The sequence below is a fragment of the Sinocyclocheilus anshuiensis genome, unplaced genomic scaffold (assembly GCF_001515605.1).
Source record: "Sinocyclocheilus anshuiensis isolate Anshui unplaced genomic scaffold, SAMN03320099.WGS_v1.1 scaffold538, whole genome shotgun sequence".
NCBI lineage: Eukaryota > Metazoa > Chordata > Actinopteri > Cypriniformes > Cyprinidae > Sinocyclocheilus > Sinocyclocheilus anshuiensis.
In genome coordinates this window covers 1,334,291-1,359,155 of record NW_015544166.1, presented here as the reverse complement: position 1 = coordinate 1,359,155, position 24,865 = coordinate 1,334,291, and the positions used below count along the sequence as shown (strand labels likewise).

At 38.6% G+C, this 24,865-nt stretch overlaps 1 protein-coding gene across 1 annotated transcript in view; it reads left to right on the top strand.

Annotated features, from left to right (window-relative positions):
- Positions 1 to 24,865, top strand: part of LOC107695859 (staphylococcal nuclease domain-containing protein 1-like) — a 200,156-nt gene that overhangs the window by 152,898 nt on the left and 22,393 nt on the right. Inside the window, exon 16 of the mRNA XM_016495938.1 lies at positions 13,765 to 13,906. Within this exon, the coding sequence (XP_016351424.1) occupies positions 13,765 to 13,906 (142 nt within the window). The remainder of the gene's footprint in view (positions 1 to 13,764; positions 13,907 to 24,865) is intronic.

Below are 24,865 nucleotides of genomic sequence, written 5' to 3'. Positions count from 1 at the left end.
TTTTTGTTTTTTAAAGTAACGACCAAGTGGCCAGCGGCAGACAGTGAGCCTATGTTTGATCTATTTAGCCTTCTCAAATCATCACGACTTGCCTAAAATAAAATCTATAGATATAAAACAGTTCAAGCATATAACAATGTTTAAACGTTAAACCTAGATAAATGTGCGCTATATCCAATAGTTTCTGCGGAGAGTGGAAGCTGAAGCGCGCTTTGCAGGACATGGAGGCGCCAATGCGATAACTTGCATTGTTTTCAGGATATACCGTCATTTTTGCTCATAAAGGTAAGAGTAATACATCATTCGTAGCTGTAAAGGGTCTACTTTTATTTGTGTGCACTCACAATATCAACAAAACATTGTGCTTTTATAAAATAAAGAAAACAAACATGATGCGCTTTCTGCTGACTCGTCTTGAACAGGAGCGCTTACAAAAATGAACCGAAACTCAGCGAATACATACCTCACAGACATGAGAAATATATCTATGGAAAGCTTTAAATTACTACTAAACGAAATAAAACAAGTCAAAAACAAAAACTTTCATCATAATCATAATCTGTAAAGATGCACTTCTCTCTAAAGGCGCGTCTAATGAGGAGATGGCGAGTCAGGATCGGCAACTTCATCCTTGCAACACCGACTCAGAGAACACTAGTTTATTAGTAAATAATTCAAATATCTCCTTACTATCTCCCCCTGACACATTTATGGTAATAACTTTTGCCGTTGCTTTGCAGCAAGCTTAAGCCTATTGCGTGCATTTGAACGCATCACTGTTCAGCTGCGCTGACGGCACGCACCATGCTGCTGCTGACGGGACAATAAACACCGTCGAGCCGCTCTTGACAGTCGCGGTAGCACGGTCTTGTGTTGTTTCCACCAGCGCGGCAATTTATTTCATCACTAATTGATGGACGTCTAAAATATAAAAATAAGGAGAAGCCTAAAACAGCCGCGTCTGAACTATGATGTGAAAATTGGCCCGAAGCCTGGTCCGAGGGGTGTAAAAAAGTCAGGGCCCATCGGGCACGGGCTGAAATGCAGGGCTCTAGTTCAAAGTAAAAACGTTTGAAGATGTCAAGTTTTTCAGTGAACAATGACTGAAATATCATGCATGAGTCATATGGACCACTTGATAATTTTATAGGGATTTTGTGTAATTTTTGAAGCTTGAAAGCTCTCGCCATTCATTATAATTGCATGGAAAAGAGCAGCCAGAACATTCTTCAAAATAACACCTTTTGTGATTCACACAATAAAGTCATACAGCTTTGGAACAACTTGCGGGTAAATAAATGATGCCGATTTTCATTTTTGGATGAACACTTTCTTTAAAGTGCACTTTTCTATTTGAATGCAGAGTTCTAGAGTGATTTCTTTCGCTCTACTCAGACAGACATTTTGTCTACCCTGAAGGAGTCGCACTGTTATGTAAACACGTACTCGGGCTTCACTTCCTCTTTTCATCTTTCCCTCATGTGCTTCTCTTTCTCTCTCCCAGCATGCAACTCCCTTTTCTCAGTATTCCCCCTCTCTCTCTGTCTCTGATCTGTGCCGTGGGCTTGCAGCCAGCCATGTTGTTTGAGTGTGTGTGGGATGTGACTGGTTTTAGTGGGCTACCAGGCCTCCTTCAGGACGTAAGTGTCCCCCTGAAGAGTGGCTGTCGATGTCAGTCCAATTTTCCTCTCTTTGTCATCTTTCCTCCTTTTTACTATCCGGCTCCTCAACATCTCCATGTGTAAAGACAGCTAAACGCCCATGTTTGTCAGATGCAAGCGAGTCGATGAGCAAAGCTGCGAGAGGTGGAATATTCGATCTGAGAAAATGAAGAGGCTGCTTTTCAAGAGATAAACTGTAGCCCTGACAACCCGGCATTAAGACATGCTGGATTAAATAAACTTGATTATTTTGCTTTTAATTTGCACAAGTTTTTGTGTGCTGATTCCTTTGCAGAAGGAAACAGAAAGAGAGACATATTAAACCTCTTTAGGCCAGGGTTGCATAAATGCAATTATCGGTTTATTTGATAAATGGATTTCTGTGAAGTAGACTTCACTTAAATTTCATGTCCTTCCCGGAAGCCCTCTGTCATGACTGAGTCTGATTAAAACATATGTCGCATGTGGTTATTTCATGCGGTGAAGTGTGGGCAGACAGCAGGTAGGCAGGCTAGCTGGAAATAAGCCGCTTTAAATAGCTCCGCTTCTAGTCTTTACGGCGAATGAATACTGATTTGGAAGGCTTTTATTTATTTTTTTTCTCAGCTTTGTACAAACATCAGGAGGTTTGTTCGGAATGGAATATTAGAACTCCTCCAGTGCATTTGATTCTTTGAATACATTTCCCTTGCTTTGAAAAAAAAAAATTTGTGTCTAGATGTGTGCAGAATAGTCAAGCAGTTCTTCAAGAGCTGATTTAGCTTTAATACACTTGCTGGTGAAATGGTAATTCACCTTGTCTTTTCTAATGAATGTTTTAGATTACATAGTGAACAATTCACCCATGCATGTTTCGATTATTTTATTTATTTTGACCTCGTAAACTCAATCTTCCAGTGAAATTATATACTTTTCTCGTTACGCATACCAGACATCTCCAATCATTAAGTCTGCTTAAACCCGCCCCTTTCTTACTATCGACTGCAAACTTGCATTCAGATCTGCCGCATTCAATCTAAACATCTTATGAATAGGACCAAGTCCCATTCTTTATTATAGTATTACTCCAAAGTACATCACAATATGAACAAAATTACTTGTTGCTACTTCAGTTACATCCCAACTTTGAAGGAAGGAGAATTTACAGATTCAATTAAGTTTGCTGAAACCCTTTTAACTTTAAGTCAGCTTTTTGGTGTTTAATGAACCAGATAATTCTGGTTACTGTGTTTTTTGCACGTCATTTTGTTTTCTTTAACGGCGTTGTCATCTTTTTGCAGTCTTCCTCTAATAGCTGTGTGAAGTCAGCATTGGAGCAGAAAGTCTGAGTGTTGTGTAAGGCCCCATATGCTGCCGTGTTTCCCCGGGGGCGTCATCTGTGTGGATGGGGAGCCAGACCCCTGCCAGACATGCATGCCAGACCCCTCAGAACCAGGCTGTTTTTTTGCGCAAACGGGCTTCATTTCCATAGTTACTTCCTACAGAAATGGCGCTAAACCGCTTAGCGCATGTTTAAGCGTTCTGACACCAACACCGCTGCAACGAAGGCCAGAGTTTCTGGTGATTTCTTACCTTTACCGTGCAGGAATTTCAGGCTGGTGGGAGTTTGTAACGGCTGACAGGAGGGCGGTGACATTAGTGGTGTAAGCCGCGCAACCGCCACTGCATCCCAACAGCTGCTGTCGGTGATATGAGGCTGAAGAGAAGCTCCCCGCATGCTGACATCTCGCAGTTGTTGATTCCCAAAGTGCCATGCCACCTGGGCACTTTTAATGCATAAATTTATCCTCTAAGTAACCACATCCAAGACTCCACGTCCACCTCTGCTCCACAAACCCTCCCCTCTGCGTTTCACCCCAAGTCACCCCATCCTAAGTTGGGTGAGTCGGAAAACGCTAGATTTATCCAGCTTACAGCATTCTGTGTGTTTACAGATGAGTGTAGTGTGATTATGCTAAGTGAGTTTATAGCCCTAGCTCAGTGTTTGCTGGTTAAGTGGATGCTGACAGTGTAGGTCACTTAGTTGGTGTTTGTCAGCATCCGTGAGTAGATTGATGTGGACTTTGGGATGTGTGATGGATGGTCGGTCTGCCCTTTGTCACCGGATGGACCCGTGTGTTAGAGTACATTTGAACCAGAAAAAGTGTGACAGTGTTGTTTTTTCCTCACGTCTAGTATAATAGTGCTTTACAGTCAAATTAGCGTTAAATGTGTTTTTTTTTTTCTCATTACACAGACGTGCGTTTACTTGGAAAATATGTGTAAGCTGTCACTGGTAGTTCTGGTTTTAATGCCTCGAGATTGATATGTGCTCAGACACTTGGAAGCATTCATGTTTACACATCCGCTACATGTAGACATGGAGCTGAAAGCGTGAATGGCATACAAATGTCTTCAAGAATATATAGCTCTGGGTCTTTTTCCCCAATTCCTCCCTTAGACTAGAAGAGCTTACTATAAAGCTAATTAGATTTCAGAAAGCATTCCTGGACATGCCAGTTTAAAATTTCTCATTGGCCAATGAATGTCTGGTCATTTGACGTGATCATTGAAATCAGTGCATTTGCGCAGTGTAAATGCGTGTTTAATATCTCCCATCCTACAAGTACATTGGTGCAACACCCCATTAGTACCTCACCCTTATAAATCTTATTAGTATGCACTGTATTTGTATCCCGTGTCCTGCTTAGATGTGTGCGTGTGCCGCGGTCAGTGGTTGTAGCTGTCAGATGTCAATCACTAGGAGTTCAAAAGAGTAAGGCTTAGTGCTGTTGTCATTCATGGATCTTTTCACATTGATTTTCTTTTTCTTTTCTCTTTCTCTCTCTCTCTCTCTCTCTCTCTCTCTCTCTCTCTTCTTCTTCCCCCAGTCTTCTAAGGGTGCACGTAGTCGTGCATTCTAATCAGCTTCACGTTTTAGTTGCAAACAGAATATGATTGCATTCCTTCACGCTCTTGCTGCTTTTATTTAAATATTTAAGCAGTGTCAAGACAATTTTTGTATTTGTATAGTGCTTTTCAAAATGCACATTGTTTTAAGGCAGTGTGTAAAAGCTGCGCACTCTGATGTTGATAAATGGGGCATTGCACTCTAAAGGAAACTGGAAATAGGCACATATTGATCCAGTGCAATGATATTATTCAGGAAGGTGCTCTAAATCCTTTTTTTTTTATCATGCTAATATAAATGGCCACTTCAAGACTGGTATTGTATTGTTTTTACTGTAATTATACATTTTTTTAATTTACTGTAAAAATCTACATTTTCTCACAAGATAAAAACAAACTCAAATCAGAAACAATCATTTGTGATGTCATCCTGAAGAGTGCAAAACAACTGACAACCTTTTCTGCTTGGATCATTCTCTTGCGATCGCGTACTTGTATCTATATCAGGGTTGTTGCTTTTGCATTGTATTTCTGCAGTGATTGAGTAATTATTTCATCGATATAGACGGCATATCCATCTGCCGATGGTGGTGTTGATTCTGGTGTAAAAGGCATTCGATGTAAAGGCATGTCTGTCTTGTTAGTCGTTCCATACTGCCAATAGCTTCATCAATATGCACAGACGAATCGAGCAGATGGGCATCATGGGTCGTAGATCTTAATAGACTCAGCTAAAACTCCCTGAAGATGTATCCCACCTCTCGGATTACCATTCCATTGTAGTGCCTATACAGTCTAGCACTGCATAACCCACATATTCAGCTGTGTTTGGAACGGGCCCAATCAAAATTGGGGGAGGAGATATGGTGGTGTGTCTTGCCCTCCTAGATAACCTTGGTAGATATTTAGCAGTTTCAAGGTGTGGTAGAGTGCAAGAAACTCCAATTTTTGTTTTGGTCATTTATTTTTTTTATTGATCACATGCAGATTATTGATCTTATTATGCACATTATTCTAATGTGATATGCTGACATGCTCTTGAGGATGAACTTGACCTTTAGCCTCCACATCCCAGTTACCATCTGTGTGCTTACAACCAGTAGAGACTCTGATAAATATGATATCTGAATGTTTCTACAATATAGTTTTTACTCAGTTTGAATTTCCTCGAAATAGGTGTCAGATATTGTATGTTGACTTCAGTCAAGATTTTTTTTTTTAAGTGTGTTTTTATCTAAGTATTACAGTGGAATACAGCGTCTTCCAGACTGCCAGACAGATTTACTGAAGTACGTCCCTCTTTAGAAATGTGGATCATTTCACTTTGAAGAACTGAAGCAGTGCAAGCAAAAATTGCATTCAGATATTCTCAGAGTTTAATAAACCATCTGGTTATTCCTGTACAGTATTTGTCCTGGAATGGACAGAAAATAGAAATTTTGGCTTTAACTATGCTTTTTAATGGCCAGTGAATCTCTTAAATGAGATATTTCCAGTCACACTGCTGACAAAAGATTCGTTTTCTCCCCGTCATTGGACTCACATCTTAATATTCCAAGTATCCAATTTATGCAGCAGCTCCTGAGTTTAAGTGGACTTTGTGAAAGACGTTTGTGTGTATTGGGTGAGTGTGCCGTGCCATTATGTCTAACACAGAAGTGTCAGAAAGAGGCTTCTCTTTAATTAATGAGCCTTTATTTCCAAAGGTGCCTTCATTATGAATATAATGGGCGCTAAATTGATTTACCAAGTATAATTTGATTAATAATAAGCATGGCTTTTGATTATTTATTTTTTTAAGCATTATTAGATGGCTATGTGACACTGAAAGCCCTTATTAAAAGGCTCAGTTAGTCCAAGTTTTACTTTATTTGTTTTGCTGAAAAAATACAGCTTTGTTACCTGCCTCGAGTGCAGTGACTTATGGGTATTGTAGTTCTTCTCCCTGGCTCACTGAAGTGTTTGATGCATATAACTCTCTTGGATGTAGATTCATTTGGCAGGTAAAGTTCAGTGTGTTCCGGTAAGAACTGTGACTATACGTTTGCTTCTTTCCCTTGGGTCCTGTGTGTTTGTGTGTATGCACTCTGGGTGTTGATGGGGATTCACTCTCGCTGGGCGGAACACGCTCTATTGGAATTGACACGCTGTCACCTTTCATCAGCGTTTGGAACGGCCCCCTCCCTTGAACTCGGGGTGTGAGACAGGCAGTTTTTATGAATGTAACTCTGTTGTATCTTTAGTCCCTGAAGAGAAATCTGACCTCTCCTTGAGTGCTCAACACAACAGGCACAGACACACTAACATACTATTGACAAAAACTGCTGCTTTCAATGACTGATACTACTAATAATAAATGTCACACTATATTTTAAGGTCCAGTTCTTGCTTTTAACAAACCATTAACTATGACTTTTGCCTCAATAAACTCCTAATTTGCTGCTTATTATTAATAGTTAGTAAGGCAGTTGTTAAGTTTTGGTATTGGGTAGGATTAGGGATGTAGAATATGGTCATGCAGAATATGTGCTTAATATGTACTAATAAACAGCCAATATGTTATTAATAGGCATGCTAATAAGCAACTAGTTAATAGTGAGAATTGGCCCATATGTGTTACCATAATAAAGCAATACGCCACTTAATAGCATGCATTACACTGATTTCAGCCAAGGTCATGCCCTAAACCATTCAATGTGGAAAAATTTATATCACATAACCTCAAGTGGTTTATTTTATTAATAAAAATACACCAATGTTCAATAAACAATTACTATTATTAATCATTATTAAAATATATAGAATCATAAAATTTATTTAAACTATTCTTCTCCCTCATTCAATTACAGTTAACTTTGCCAAGCTTTCATTTGCCCCTTTTATCTGCAAAAATTTCCTCATAAAGTGGGCAAAATTTATTTGCTATTATTTCTATGTGGGCTGGGATGAATTCAGTTTTCTTTTATAAAGTGAAAGTGCTCAGTAGTGTCAGCTAGTGGAAAAGAGAGCCTAATTTGAATTGATATGAATTGATTTGAATTTTACAATTGATAACATTAGTGTGACGTTTCTACAATGGTCACTGTTGACTTGAATCAGTATAAATGTATCATCTGTAGGTACCATGACACTATTATAAGTGTCCAAGCTACAACATTTTATCATATTTTTGTATAATTTCCATTTATTGTTTAAACTCTAAAACGTCCTTTAGAAATTAGACGAGCCAAATTATACCTCAGAAAATTGTAGTTAAGGAAGGATTGGTTTATAGTGGTTTTAAGGCGAGGTGGAACAGTGTTTCATTAGCATAAATATAGGGTCTTTGTAGTTGCAATTTAAATTGCTGTGTGATCACAGGTGTTTATCATAATTTTACCATAGTTTCAAACTGGATTTATCCGATCAGTGTTTAGAGTTTCTCATTAGCCCATGTCAGAGGCTCGTATTTCTGCTTCTGTAGATCTGCTAATGTGTTTTTTGTCCTTTGAGGATTCCAGTTAGCGTGCAACAAAGCTGTCGTTTCACTCGTCCCGTCTCTTACTCTGTCACACTTGTTTTTTGTGGCTTATTGCTATGGATTTAGGCCACAGGCAGCTCAATGACAGAATACATCACAAATCCTTTCTCTTCATGACCTCGCCCAGCAGCAGTCATATACCTGCACTCATGTGGAACAAACAAGAATGGTTGGTTGCTCACAGAAGGTCATTTGCCCAGGGTGCAGTGTGTCTCTGAGTCATTTTGTGTGTTTGTGGCTTCTTTTGTGCTTTTGCAGTGGAGGATACGTGAGAGTGGGCTTTTGCATATGTCCGCCTGGTCACGCGTGTCTCAAGTGCCCTTGCCTCGACGCCGCGTGTCAGAGGTCACGTGGCTGCAGGAAGCGCGGGGTCTGCGCTGACCAGCAGTGCCAGAAATGACATTGTGACAGTCGGCACTGTAACGAGTGTTGACACTCAAATCTGGGTGACTGCGATTGGTCCTCCAGGTTTGATTATAACTTCGTATTACTGTGCCAGGGCATTGTGTGTAGTGGGGTTAGACTAGCGCCCTTGCTGTTGAGTGGTTTGCTGTGTTTAAATCTTCATTAACCCTGGCGTTTTCCCCAAGGAATAATTTTCCTCCATGTTCCCTTGTTTTTGTCGCGCTTGGGGGAAATAATCAGATGTAATTGGGTAGTTTGACCCTGTAGTTTATCATTTGGTGGCTGGGTTTGCAAGGCTTACTGCATGCCACCAGCTGTATTTTTACATACATCTATGTTAATTCACAGTCTGGTGGTGAAATTGGCCTGTAAATGTCGGCCTTGCAGTCCTGGTGGACATAATTAGCTAAAACCAGCACCGTGAGGAAGCGCATATAAAAGTCTGGTTTGTAATTAGCTGCCTCCTGCTCTCTGGGAGAGAAAAAATTAATGGAATAACGGGGAAAACTTCAATAGCTGATGAACATCATTTGCTAATAAAGCCTCCGAACTGAATGAAGTAAGGGGTGGTTGCGTAAGAGCCTGTTAATTTGTCATGTTTGTATTTCGTAATAGGCTCAACGTTTTTGCAGTGGAGGATACGTGAGAGTGGGCTTTTGCATATGTCCGCCTGGTCACGCGTGTCTCAAGTGCCCTTGCCTCGACGCCGCGTGTCAGAGGTCACGTGGCTGCAGGAAGCGCGGGGTCTGCGCTGACCAGCAGTGCCAGAAATGACATTGTGACAGTCGGCACTGTAACGAGTGTTGACACTCCAATCTGGGTGACTGCGATTGGTCCTCCAGGTTTGATTATAACTTCGTATTACTGTGCCAGGGCATTGTGGGTAGTGGGGTTAGACTAGCGCCCTTGCTGTTGAGTGGTTTGCTGTGTTTAAATCTTCATTAACCCTGGCGTTTTCCCCAAGGAATAATTTTCCTCCATGTTCCCTTGTTTTTGTCGCGCTTGGGGGAAATAATCAGATGTAATTGGGTAGTTTGACCCTGTAGTTTATCATTTGGTGGCTGGGTTTGCAAGGCTTACTGCATGCCACCAGCTGTATTTTTACATACATCTATGTTAATTCACAGTCTGGTGGTGAAATTGGCCTGTAAATGTCGGCCTTGCAGTCCTGGTGGACATAATTAGCTAAAACCAGCACCGTGAGGAAGCGCATATAAAAGTCTGGTTTGTAATTAGCTGCCTCCTGCTCTCTGGGAGAGAAAAAATTAATGGAATAACGGGGAAAACTTCAATAGCTGATGAACATCATTTGCTAATAAAGCCTCCGAACTGAATGAAGTAAGGGGTGGTTGCGTAAGAGCCTGTTAATTTGTCATGTTTGTATTTCGTAATAGGCTCAACCTTCAGCGCTTTGTAAGCAAAACAAACCGCTTTGCACGTAGGGGCTCTTTTCTTGTCATTTCATAAAGCATTGATGAAGTAGAACTTCTCGTCCTTAGTTTTGGCACGTTGCTGAAATCTGCACTCAAATTCATGATTTGCAACCGCAAGTCTTAATGAGCTCGTTCTTGCTTCATGATTCTCTGCCCTCTGTCTCTGGCGGCGTTGCTCAAATCTAGCCAATACCGCCTGTCATCCGTGAAGTACAGAGGTCATTGTGACCTTCTCACGGGTGGGTAAATAGGTTACCGACCCATCATATGATTTCTATAACAAGAATATGATACATTTGACAAAGAATTGATTGGAAGAAACGTTTCAAGCAAGAAGATTCAAACACACACATACTAAACATGAATATGAACCCTTAAGCTATTCAATAGTTATTAAAAAGACATACACAATAAGTGATTAGAACATGATAGTCAAATGTGTGGGTTACATACATGATATGGAGTTAAGCAATGGACTGATATTCGTTTATAAGTCTTTTTGAGTTCATTTTGGTGCATCTACATCTGTAAAAGACAGTTTCTGTGCCATTCTGTGAACATAAGGACATGTTCTATGAAGACCAGAGGTTAAAGGGTCTTTTAAGGAATCTCAGTCTGGTCTTTGTCTTCTAGGTGGGGGAAACCACCCAACGCAGTTTCTACTAATGATTTTCCTCATGTGATGGTCATGATATGCTGTGTCTTTGACCATTAATCTTGGTTACTTGCCCCAAATTTGACAATCTCCTTCCTGAGTTGTTCTTTTGTGTTAATGTTGCAAGCTGTTCTGTGAAAGAGTTGGTTGGTTAGGCTTGCTTCAGACTCGTGGTGCCAGGATCTGATTTACGAACATCCTGTTGCCTTGGGCCTTTCTGTGGAATTCGGCTCCTCGTGTTTCAACCATGTTCTTGATCGAATCTTAAATTGTCTGATTCGGTCTGATACACTACAATGACTATGTGACAAAATAAAAGCCCTTATTTAAAAAAAGCTAAATTAGGCCAAGTTTTACTTTATTTTCTGCTTGCCGAAAAAAGACAGCCTGGTTGCCTGCCTCGGGTGCAGTGACTTATGGGTATTGTAGTTCTTCTCCCTGGCTCACTGTAGTGTTTGATGCATATAACTCTCTTGGATGTTGATTAATTTGGCAGGTAAAGTTCAGTGTGTTCCGGTATGAACTGGGACTATACGTTTGCTTCTTTCCCTTGGGCCCTGTGTGTTTGTGCGTGTATGCACTCTGGGTGTTGATGGGGATTCGCTCTCACTGGGTGGAACACACTCTATTGGAATTGACACGCTGTCACCTTTCATCAGCGTTTGGAACAGCCCCCTTCCCTGAACTCAGTGTGTGAGAGAGGCAGTTTTTATGAATGTAACTCTGCTGTATCTTTAGTCCCTGAATAGAAGTCTGACCTCTCCTTGAGTGCTCAACACAACAGGCACAGACACACTAATATACTATTGACAAATAAACTGCTGCTTACAATGACTGATACTACTAATAATAAAGCAATAAACCACTCGATAGCATGCATTACAGTGACTTCAGCCAAGGTCATGGCCTAAACTGTTCACTGAGGTAAAATCGCACAACCTTAAGTGGTTTATTTTATGAATAAAAATACACTAATGTTCAATAAACAGTTACTAATAACTATCATTATTTAATATTATTTTATAACATTTATATATATAGAATCATAAAATGTATTTAAACTATTCTTCCCCATTTTCCCTCATTCGATTACTGTTTTTAACTCAGACAAGCTTGTCTTTCCCCATTTTATCTGCAAAAAAATCCTCAATTATTTAATATTATTTTTTTGGCATTGCAAAGGATTTTTATCTGCAATAAAAAAAAAAAAAATTAAGCATTGCGTTAGCAGCGCAAAAGGTTGTGGGTTCGATTCCCAGGGAACACACATACTGGTAAAAAATGTATAGTCTGAATGCACTGTAAGTCGCTTTGGATAAAAGCGTCTGCTAAATGCATAAATTATTTTTTTAATTATTAAATTATTTGAATTTTACAATTGATAATATTTCTTTAACATTTACACATTCCCTATGGTACTGTGAACTCTTGGTTACTGTTGACATTACAGTGACTTGAATAAGTATAAATGTATCATCTGTATCCTCTATGGGCACTGTGTTTTTCAGAATTTTTCCATGGTTTCTAACAGGCTCATCCAATCAGAGTCTCTCATTAGCCCATGTTAGACGCTCATGTTTCTGCTTCTGTAGATGTCTGCCAATGTGTTTTTTTGTCATTTGAGGATTGTGGTTAGCGTGCAACAAAGCTGTCGTTTCACTCGTTCCGTCTCCCACTCTGTCACACTTGTATTTTGTGGCTTATTGCTATGGATTTAGGCCACAGGCAGCTCAATGACAGAATACGTCACAAATCCTTTCTCTTCATGACCTCGCCCAGCAGCAGTCATATACCTGCACTCATGTGGAACAAACAAGAATGGTTGGTTGCTCACAGAAGGTCATTTGCCCAGGGTGCAGTGTGTCTCTGAGTCATTTTGTGTGTTTGTGGCTTCTTTTGTGCTTTTGCAGTGGAGGATACGTGAGAGTGGGCTTTTGCATATGTCCGCCTGGTCACGCGTGTCTCAAGTGCCCTTGCCTCGACGCCGCGTGTCAGAGGTCACGTGGCTGCAGGAAGCGCGGGGTCTGCGCTGACCAGCAGTGCCAGAAATGACATTGTGACAGTCGGCACTGTAACGAGTGTTGACACTCAAATCTGGGTGACTGCGATTGGTCCTCCAGGTTTGATTATAACTTCGTATTACTGTGCCAGGGCATTGTGTGTAGTGGGGTTAGACTAGCGCCCTTGCTGTTGAGTGGTTTGCTGTGTTTAAATCTTCATTAACCCTGGCGTTTTCCCCAAGGAATAATTTTCCTCCATGTTCCCTTGTTTTTGTCGCGCTTGGGGGAAATAATCAGATGTAATTGGGTAGTTTGACCCTGTAGTTTATCATTTGGTGGCTGGGTTTGCAAGGCTTACTGCATGCCACCAGCTGTATTTTTACATACATCTATGTTAATTCACAGTCTGGTGGTGAAATTGGCCTGTAAATGTCGGCCTTGCAGTCCTGGTGGACATAATTAGCTAAAACCAGCACCGTGAGGAAGCGCATATAAAAGTCTGGTTTGTAATTAGCTGCCTCCTGCTCTCTGGGAGAGAAAAAATTAATGGAATAACGGGGAAAACTTCAATAGCTGATGAACATCATTTGCTAATAAAGCCTCCGAACTGAATGAAGTAAGGGGTGGTTGCGTAAGAGCCTGTTAATTTGTCATGTTTGTATTTCGTAATAGGCTCAACCTTCAGCGCTTTGTAAGCAAAACAAACCGCTTTGCACGTAGGGGCTCTTTTCTTGTCATTTCATAAAGCATTGATGAAGTAGAACTTCTCGTCCTTAGTTTTGGCACGTTGCTGAAATCTGCACTCAAATTCATGATTTGCAACCGCAAGTCTTAATGAGCTCGTTCTTGCTTCATGATTCTCTGCCCTCTGTCTCTGGCGGCGTTGCTCAAATCTAGCCAATACCGCCTGTCATCCGTGAAGTACAGAGGTCATTGTGACCTTCTCACGGGTGGGTAAATAGGTTACCGACCCATCATGTGAATGTGAAAGGATTATCAACAAATGCAATGTTCACACTGATGCTAGCAGATTAAACCACTCAGATTTTGTTCGGTCTGAGGTGTTAATAGGTTTAAGTGAACATGAAATCAAAATTAACCCCACTTACTTAATAAACAAAATGTTATGTAGCTGTGATGTATTGGTAATTTTTAGATCCCGGTTTAAACTGGAAAATGTTTTTTTTTTTTTTGTCAACAGCTCTGGGCCAATTATGAAGAGAAACCAAAAGAAGAGGTGGCTCAGCTCACAGAGGAGAAGGAACGTGTGGCGAAATACAGAGCCGTCTATGTCACCGAGATCACAGATGGACTGCACTTCTACGCGCAGGATGTGGAAACCGGTGGGTGCTGCACTCATTTCTAAAACCAATGGAGAAACAGTGGCGTCCATGCAAACGTGGTCCAATTAGTCCCTGCTGGTACATGCTGTAACTACAGGCAAAAAGCATCTTACTCCATTGACAGACATTCAAAAAATTATAAAAAAAAAAATTTTAATTATGAATTTGACATCATGGTTCAAAATAGTTGCTAGTGAAGGATTTGTGTACATTCTTTTTATTTTCATGTCATTGTCCTGCAGCTCTAGAGTGTTTAGTCATGTGACATTAATGGCTTAGGTGATTTAAAATGATGAAAAAAGCACAAAGATATCAGAATGCAAGTCATATTCTGCAATTGTAAATGGGAATGCTAACACATGGCATTTTACTGATTAAACAGTCAGCAGCAAAAAGCCGTCTGAATCACATAATTTAAATTGGCTTCCTTCGTTATGTTTCGATGACGAGCTCTCAGGGTTTTACACTAATGGGCATCTAATCCAACTCCACATTCAACCAGGCATGATTATGACATCATACCTGAAGGGCTTTCTTCAGACTCCAGATATGATGATTATTAAATGTAGCCGCTCCAGCAAATTCCAGTTAGGAAACATTGCAGGTTGTGTGTGTTGCCCTCTAAATGCCCCGAGTGATCTCTGTGCTCAGTGTGATAGCAACTAGTCATTAAACATGACATCTAAATTGCCCTTAGTAGTGACCTAGTCCATGATATGGCAGCCGTCCTGAGATTCAAAGAGCTGTTTTAGTGAACAAACACTTTTTCTCTCTTCCATTCATATTTTCATATAATCTTGTATACATGCGCGCGCACACACACACCAGAAGAAAGATCCTAATTATGCACACACACTGTTGCTGTTGTTTGTTGCATAATTAGGGTCTCGCTACATGTTCCAGTGGCAGACTTCATTGGCAGGACCATAAAATTGACTTCCGTTGTCTCTTAATGCGTCTTAATTCGCAAATTAATTAATTTGCATGAATTTATAATAAATCTGAGGCTTGCATTGCCAGGAGCGTGACAATCCTATCGCTTTTAGTGTGCCGTTTGGCTTCAAATAGCTCCATCTCAGAGACCTGTAGGTGTCGAAACACGTTGAAAAACAATTAAGGGAAAATGTTAAAGAAAAGGGTGAGATTCTGGCCACCCTCAATGTATGACTTTAGTCCCTCAGATGACCTTTAACCCCTGCAGGTTGCCCTGAGAGGAAGTGAAGACGGCTGTGCCACGTCTAGTAACCATCACACCAATGAATTCCAGCAGCAAGTCACACACACACATACACTCAGCTCTTTGTGAGGTAATTATTCAGGTTATCTGGTTAGCTGCAGGAGAAAAGCAGGTCACAGCAAATATAGTGCAAAAACGGAGGGAGACGTGAGATAGAAAACAGGAAGTAGTGAGAGAAGATAAGACAGAAAAACGCTGAGCTGAATATGCAGTATGTTTGCAGCTTTGCACTGTTTTAGCTTTTTAGTTGTGTTGCTTTTTTAAGGGCTTTTTTTTGTTGTCAGATGAACCAGCGAGTGTGCATCTTTTCCCTTGTTTAATTGGCCAATGTTTTCCACTGAGAGGATTGGAAATGGAGATGGAGAGAGAGAGATGTGCTCGTTAGAGAAACAGGATTGTTATTTTCAGCTGAAAGTCATTCCTCTTTCTCTCTCTCACACTCTCTCCAAACTGCATTAAGGAGGTCTCATTCCTTGTAGAGCACTTCAAAGCAGAGCCCTATAAAAACCTACAAGCCAGTCGCTTTGCAATTTCATTACCGGTTTCTCACAGTAGCTTCAGAAAGACAGGAAAATTTGAACAGGGCGGGCACGATTTTCATAAACACTTTGAAGACGAGCCTTTTGATTATGACATAACTTTTTATGTCTACAAATTTCGCATCTAATAATTCCACTTTCTTCCCTTATGGTGGTCTTGCAGAAAGGAATGTTGGAGTTTCGTATCATTTGAATTTCAAAAATTCTAATAATACTAAAAGATAAAAGTCATCACTGTGATATCAGATTGAATATACAGTGTGGATGTCAGGAGTTCATGTGAAGGTCTGATTTATTATAAGTGTGAATAATAGAGGACTGTTCACATTCATAAGTATAGAAAGCACTTATAAAGCTATATATAGAGAGAGAGAGAGAGAGAGAGAGAGAGAGAAATACTATAAAAATATAAAAGTATATAAATAATAGATAGAAAAAATATTTTTAAATTTAATTATTTTTTTTTATTATTTATAAATTATACATTTATGAACACTTTTTTGTTTATTAGTGCATTTATGTATTATTACCATATTAAAAACAAATTCTGTGGCATTTTAACATTACACACTTCATCTTTACAGAGGATAAGAGCAATCACGTTCTTAAGCTTAGACAAGAACAGAATGATCGTAATGGATCATAATTTCACCATCTGATGGGCAGATAATAGTAGCCCATTACCAAAGTGGTTGCAGAGTGCACTGACTTGCTTTAAAAAGAACTCTGATTCTCAGATTCAGTTTTGATTATTTTGCAGTTGTTTTTACAGATTGACTGTTTTTGTTATCATGAAACTGGTAGTGCATGCATTAATCAGTACATGAGCTGCAGAGCCAATCAACTCTTCATTCATGTTTCTGACGACTTCAAACCAGATCTGAAGAGACGTATGTAATATTTCTGCTTGTGTCACACTGTAATTCAATCCAGTCACGTCTGCAACGTGTGTTTAGCCACTGTCTTTATGTCAGTGTAAATAACAGATCAAATCAAGATTTGATCAGAATTCTGAACACGTCTGTAACCTCTGCATAGTTATTTTTCCCTGCGACTCAAACTCGGGCTGTTACACAGAGTCGTGTCAAGTGAAAATAAACAGCTCTGATTGATTTTGTGGTATCACAGGGCTGAAGCTGCCATCTCTTATGAGCACTGCGCAGTCTGCGGTTAATGCACAGCCCGACGCTGTGATGATTTCAGCTCACGACTTCATTTAAAAGACTCTAAACACCCACAAATCGCCCTGATAGCATCTCCGGTTTCCAGCACCCCATGCAGAGCAGGGAAAAGCTGGCACACTTTCTCTCTCTCTCGCTCTCTCTGTCTCTATCAATTCTTTTCCTTTTCTCGGTGTTCTTTAATTAGTTAGATTTAATTACTCAAAGTGTGGGATCAGTAGTGAAACGGAATTCCTTGGGCAAAGGAACGTCTGTGTGTATCTCCAGAGGCCGTGTGTAATTTCTCTCTGGGGTGGGGAGCTGTGTAGTTGTGTAACTGAAACCTCAGTAAAGTAATGAACACTTTCGGTTACCCGCACTGACAGATTAGTTTGGGCATTAGCATCAGCAAACCCGTCTGTAACAGGCACATTAGCTGCTGTTTGTCTTCAGCTGGTGGAAAGTAATTCAGAACAGAGATGGGTTTGTCACCTTGTGTAGATATTTGGGAGTATAATTACGTGTCAATTTGCAGTGAGTATAATTATGTATGGCAGGTTTGTCTCCTGTCTTTATTTTTATGTGATTTTTATTTTTCCCAGCACTTGATACTGTCTGGAACGGTAATGAAAAACCTGGAAATACTAGGGAATTTGACCACTGTAATTTAAAAAATTTGTCATGGAGCCCTAAATTAAATATTGATCATTTTTATGAACCTTTTTAGATTTATTTTTACATTGCAACATTAAAATAGTATTGTAGTTTCTTTCCATGTTTTTTGTAATAATTTTAATATAAATGTCATGTTTTTTTTTTGTTTTTTGACTGTTTAACAATTAAATAGTATTGTAGATTCTTTCCGCCCTAAATTAATATATTTTATATACATTTTGTATAACATTAAAATAGTATTGTATTTATATTTTAAATGAATTTATTTTAATTATTGCATGACATTAATAGTTTTGTAGATTCTTTCTGCCCAGTTTTTTATATTTGAATATTTTTATATAAATTGTGTGTTTTTATTTACTGTATGACATTTATGCTTTGCATTTTTGTATTTGCATATCATTTATAAATTAATTTTGTCTTATTTGTGTTACATTATATTTATAACCTAAAAAGAGATTTGCAGATTTTTTCAAATTGTTATTTTGCTCTTTTAGTGTCGCGTATGTTGAAAGGGCACTTTTTTTCTTTAACTTTTAATTTCATTTATTATTTATTTTATTTATCATACATGGTAAACTTAAAAATAGTCAAACTTCAATGTTAATACCTGGAAATATTTACACTTACACGTCCTTCTAAATGTTATGTTTGTAGTGTTTTGTTTTGTTTTGTTTTCCTTGAATTACCATTGGTCCACCCCACCCATCTTCCTTCGGTCAATTACTTGCCCCTAACCAGCAGAGACTGTGAGATACTGTACATCTGTTTGATAATTCTGGTTGATGAGTGTCTTGGGCAGTGGTGGTATTAGTTTGGCTGGTGGGGGTAGAGGGGCCGTCTCTGGCACACAGCTTAATGACTCGAGTGGTTCCCTTACCAAGTGCCAGTTTATACACATCCACCACCGCTCACCCCTACATGCAACAGCTGTTTTACACCTAATGAAGGCCAGCCCACTCGCCTAGCAGGGGGAAATGTATTTTTCCAGCTTCGCCTTAATTTGTGCTCACTGTTCCCATAAACATTCACCACTGGACAACATTCTGCATCCATTTCACACCGTGCTGTTGGTCTTGGGGGAACGCTGGTACTTTGTATTGATTTCAGCAGTGGAGGGGAGTCTGTAGGCGTGGAGGTGCGAGCCGCAGTGTGAAGCACTCTTGATTAGCACTCGAGTGTAGTCTGAACATCTCCTGAAACCCTGTTCTGTAGATTTAGAGAAGCTTTAGGTAATTGTGTCTGTAATATTCATGACTTTGATTCAGGATATATTCATACATACAGTGCCATTCAAAATTTGGGATCATTAAAGAAGTTTCTTATGCTCATCAAGGCTGCATTTATTTGATCACAAATACAGAAAATAATGTAATTTTGTCATATTATTGCAATTTAAAAAAAGTTTCTATTTTAATATACTTTAAAATATAATTTATTCCTGTGAAGCAAAGCTGAATTTTCAGCATCATTACTCCTACAGTACATCATTGATCCTTCAGAAATCACTCTAATATGCTGATTTATCATCAATGTTGGAAACAGTTGTGCTGATTAATATTTTTTTGGGACCGGTGATACTTTTTTCAGGATTCTTTGATAAATAAAAAGTTAAAAAGATCCGTGTTTATTCCAAATCTAAATTGTGACAATATACACTACTATTCAAAAATTCTCTTTTTTTAAAGACATTAATACTTTAATTCAACAAGGATGTGTTAAATGGATAAAAAGTGATAGTAAAGACTTTGTTAGAAAATATATTTATTTCAAATAAAAGCTGTTCTTTTAACTTTTTATTCATCAAAGAAAAAAGTATCACAGGTCCCAAAAAAATCTGCATATTAGAATGAGTTCTGAATCATGTGACACTGAAGACTGGAGTAATGGCTGATGAAAATTCAGCACTGCGTCACAGAAATAAATTCTATTTTAAAGTATATTAAAATAGGAAACCAATATTAGAAATTGCAATAATATTTCACAATATTGCTGTTTTTTCTGTATTTTTTATCAAATAAATACAGCTTTGATGAGCATAAAGAGGTCCCATTAAAAAACATAAAAAATCTTACTGATCCTAAACTTTTGAATGGCAGTGTATATATATTTATAATGGCCTAAGATTTATTGTGGAGTTGAAGAGATGTGATTATAGAGCATTTTGAGCTGGAGGGAGAGTTTCTACTCCTCTACTCTCAGCATAACAAATGATGTAATTGCAATAAATGCAGCTTTCACAGCCAGGTTTTCTCAAAGTCTTTTGGCTTTATGAATCGTTATTGAAGTTCTGCAATTATGAAGCAGGTAACCAAACTGCCTCTTTACCATGACCGCTTTTAACGAAGCAGAAACCAAAAAGGTGCTTTGCACGCCTCCAAGCCTGGAGCACAGCAGGGCATTATGGGTATATTTGGAAACTTGCAATCAAAACACAGAGTCAGGGTCTCACCCACAGCCTGTGCGATGGGAGGAAAAAGACGCAGATGCTGCCCCTGCCCTCCCTTCACAATGGCTCTGAAAGCACAGAGCTGTAATTTAGCACCGGGCACTGATTGCTGTGACACCGCTGTGCCGTCTATACACCAAAACGGGGCACATTTTGTCCAACCCTGGGATTGTTTTGTGTCTGTATCCCTGTTTATGTTTCCATGTACATGTGTTTGTTATATTTCTCTCTGTCTCTAATTGTTTTCCCAAATTTAACGGCATAAGCAGCTATAGGAGCCTGTAGATTTATTTATTTGTTTCTCGTTGAGGTCTTTTCCTTTCTCCTCATTCCCACCCCCACTCCCGCTCGGAGTCAATCACGAGCGCTGGGAGGAGAGGTGAAATTCTTTAATACTACCTTTATCCTTGCAGAACGGACCCCGTTCACCCGCCAATGAATGTTTAATGAGACGAGCGGGCAGGTGGGCCAGCCCACGTCACCACGTGCCGCCCCGGTGTCAGTGTGAAATGTGGCTTTGTCCTTAAGCTCGGCGTGGGCTGTCGCTTTTACCTGGAGAGGAAGGAAAAGAGGGAATGAACATCACTGTTTGAAAGAGATAAAGACGTTTCTGCAAATGGCTTTGAGCGAAGGGGGTGATCATTGGCGAGTGTGTGCTTTTTTTAATATAAATGTTCGTGGGTGGCGTTTCTTTTACTTGTGGTCAAATTGTAAAATTGAAGCTGATTATAACCTCTATTTTTGATTGGTTTTTATTGTCACACCCCTTTCAATGTCATGTTTGCTTATTACATAACTTAAAAGTGCTGAACGTGTTTCATGCATTATTTTTATTGTTGTATTATTTTAGGATATTTTTGTTATTTTTACATAATTTTAATGTTATTTATCTGAAAAAAAAGAAAAAAAAATTTTTGCTCAAAGAAAATGAAGCCATTTTAGGATCATTAAGATTTTTTGCATGAACATTTTCATAAGTACAATTTTTCACATAAATGTTTTTTTTTAATTCTGATTACTCTCAAGTAGTAATATAGTATTTTTATCGGAATACATTTTGCATTTTTCTCATTGCAGTAATAACAATGAGATTTTCTTTGCTGTACAGTAATGAGAATTCGGGAAGAAAATTATCTCAATGCAAGAAGTCTTAATGGTCTTATTAATAGACTTCATTTTATTTATGCAAAATATAATGTCTTATTTTTTTCATGAGTTGGGGTTGAATTATGGCTTATTGTTTGCTGATTTTGTGAGATTCACCCACATGCAGTATTTATGCTTGGGAATGGTAGCTACATTTCTGTTTAATGTGGTGATTTGGAGACATCAGTATTAGTATTGTCTCGTTTCTTTAGTCTTGTTCCCTCTGGGAATCGTTTCATGGAATAATATGGCAGTAACATTGATATTAGGTCTAATCACTCTTCTCTGTGCATTTGCATATTTGCTCTCAGCTACAGCCATAGCAGCACATTTAAATACATTTTAAGAAGGGCATTTCTGTGGCATTGCTAAGGTGTTCATTAGTACATTGTGTGGTTGCTAGGGTGGTTTCTAGGTGGTTGCTAGTTATTACTTAAGTCAAGAGTCCCCCTGTCTCCCTTTACCCCCCTGACTGTATATGTAAAGGTGCCTTCTTTTTCAGTGTAAGCCAATGGGATTTTTTGCCCATTTCATCTGCCAGGCAAAAATCGTAAGTCTGATCACTCAAAAGTAATAGCACACCTCTCATCAACAAGCCATGAGGATGTGGGATGAATTACTTATTTCAAATCCCTAACCCTTAGCATGAGCCATAATAATAGCAAGTAAATAAGTTTGCCTTAGTGAACACAATTAATTATGGGCTATAGAGAAGGAGTGAACATGGGATTTGTTGAAATGCTGTCCTATCTCTGTGGGATCGACCTTTTTTCTCTGTGGGTTTCTCTCTCTCCTTCTCCAGCTGTTGTTTTCAAATGGTGTAAAACGCTCCGAGTGAGAGGTTGATCCCACTTGGTTGCATTGTGGGAAACGTGAGGTAGGTATGGAAGTGTTTGACCCACCGAATGCGATTTACGGTATATTCATCTTTCCAATGCAAATAAACGCAGGTGTGGGATATTTATATGCTTTTTGCAGCTATGCCGTGTGTACAGGCAGCACTCATCCCTCATAGCTTGTAATGTCAAGACGGTGTGTCATATGTGAGGAGTGAATCATCCATATAGAGTAACTGATATGGAGACGATTAAAATAAACATGTTTCCTGCAGTACAGGATTCTCACATTTTTTATTACATTCTTATAAATATTCACAGCTCAAACTGTGAGTCTTTTGTCCACCAAACAAGTGACAATTACAGTGGTTCAAATGAAATGGTGAAAATGGAAATGTTATGGTTCCAGCAGAGGATCAGTGGATCAGTCATCCAAGATGGACATAGGTTATAGTGACAGGTTTGAAATGGACATTATTGCTGTGTTGATAGCCAGAGGGCCAACAAGCAAACAATATGTGCTGGTATATCAAGACTTCAGAAAAACTCAAATTCAGAGCAGTATATCTGTAAAACATGACTCCAGGACATGCATTTTGTATGTGTGTATGTATATGTGACTTGATTATTATTATTAACTGAGCTAATATAAATTATTGGTTTAAAAACACTTAATTTAAATAGCATGCAGAAATGTAAACAAAGAAATAAAATAAAATGAAACAACTAGTGGTTGATAAAGGCAGAAAATCATATTTTATCTAATTATAATTTTATGTAGTAATATTTTATTAGTAAGTAAACATTTATTTATATAGCACCTTTCAAAAGGCTCAGTCTTCAGGTCGTTTGGACCAGAGCCGCTGCTGCTCATCTAGGGAACACGAGCACTAGAACATCCTGAAGTAAGTAAGTAAACATTTATTTATATAGCACCTTTCAAAACAAAGTTACAAAGTGCTTTACAATAAAAAGATCAGTAGAGTAACAAAATACAAAAAATACCATCAAAATTAAGCAAAAGTCATTATTAGGCCATTTAATTGCTAAAATAAGAGCATTATTATATTAATGTAATAATTATTAAAATAATTATATAATATAATAAAATTAAATAATTTCAATAACAAGGTCAGAGGTTTGATTCCCAGGGAATGCATGAACTGGTCAAAGATATACCTTGAATGCATTGTATGTCGCTTTGGATAAAATGTTTTTTAAATTATTATTATCATCATCATCATCATTGATAATAACGTTTTCTTACTATTTTTATTTTTAGCTGTTGTAATATTTATTAAATTGTTTTAATTACTAAAAAGGATGGAAAAACTGACTGAAATGTTAGTGCATAAATTGGAAAATAGTGCTTAAATGAAAAGTAATTTCAAATGCAAAAAGATAACCCTGGTGTGTGTGAGAGAGGAAGGCATTTTTTCATGCAGAGAACCTTTGACTTGGGAGATTAAACATTTACATTAGCGAAGAGTCCTTGGCGGTCCTGCTCACGGTGTTATCTGAATAGGGAACTTTTCATCTCATAGTGGACTCTCTCAGGCTCATCTGTGAGCTTCCACCTCATGTCCTCTATAACTCTCACTCGTCCCTCATCAGAGCAGGAGGTGAATCCAAATCCATAGACATGTTCTGCTCGTGCTAATTAACGTTACACGCTGACCGGGAGCTAGCTGTGTGCAAAGCACGATGCACTGAAAACACTCTCTCTCTCACACACACACACTTACACAGTCAGGGGAGTGTTGCAGATTTACAGTAGGCGCTAGAGAACCTGACCCCACCGTAATTAAAGCTGAATCCTTCATTATATCCTCCAGTATATCAGCCAAGGAGGATGTAATGAAGCATACAGGGAATGTAAGCAGGGCTGAACACCTGAACCCACACCATATGGACCACTGCAGGTCTTGTTAGCGTACTTTTAGATCAAAACAACACGTTAACAGTAATTCATTTTTAAGTTGACAAAGTCTCCCCAAGAGTTTTAAGTTTCCAATTAACAATAAGTACTATGTTATTAGTTTTTCCCACCACAGGGTAGTGTCATGTTCTTTTGAAGTAAATATCAAATGTAAATATTGATAGTCATTTACTAAAGTATATATCTGATTACTATGGTACTGTCAAGTTGGCACGAAACAGAATTTGCGATTATTTTTCCTTCCCTATTGTGACATATGAAACAGCTTCTTAAACAAGAAAAAAAAAATGTAGGTCGGGAGTCTCGGGACTTGATTGGAAAATTAGATTGTTGTCATTTTCACATATCATCAGAGTCTGAGAAGAGATGCTCTTGCGAGGTAGACGGGAAGTTAATGTTTTTAATGTGGGCACATAAATAAAAAATAAAATGATCTGCTTGATATGGATAAATTAAAATATTAATTGTACAATTTATTTTGATTTCATTGTGACTTTTTTTTAGAAATGTTTGAAACAAGTCATTTCAGATCTGCTTTAAAGAGTGTCTGTTTAACACTTTCTCAGGTGAATTAAAGGGACAGTTCACCCAGAATGAAAAATTAAAACTGTCATTATTTTTACTCCCTCATGCCATTCCATTTCACTCCAAAGGAGAATTTGATTCTTGTGCTTTATTCAAACTATTCTGAAATCAAATGATGGTTTTGTGTGGCAACTAGACCAAAGGTTAACTAGTTAATTCACTAAAAATTGTCTCCTTCAGTAGTTTTCCTATCATGTTTGCCATCTTACATTAGTGCCATCATTAGTTGTCATGTTTTGTCACTTGATGAAGCGTGAAACCTGATCTCTTTTGATTTGAGAGCTACAGATATTCACTGATTCTCCTTCAGTGTTTCACACAGCTTATGGTTTTAAAGGGGTCATATGATGTTGCTAAAAATAACATTATTTTGTGTATTTGGTGTAATGAAAT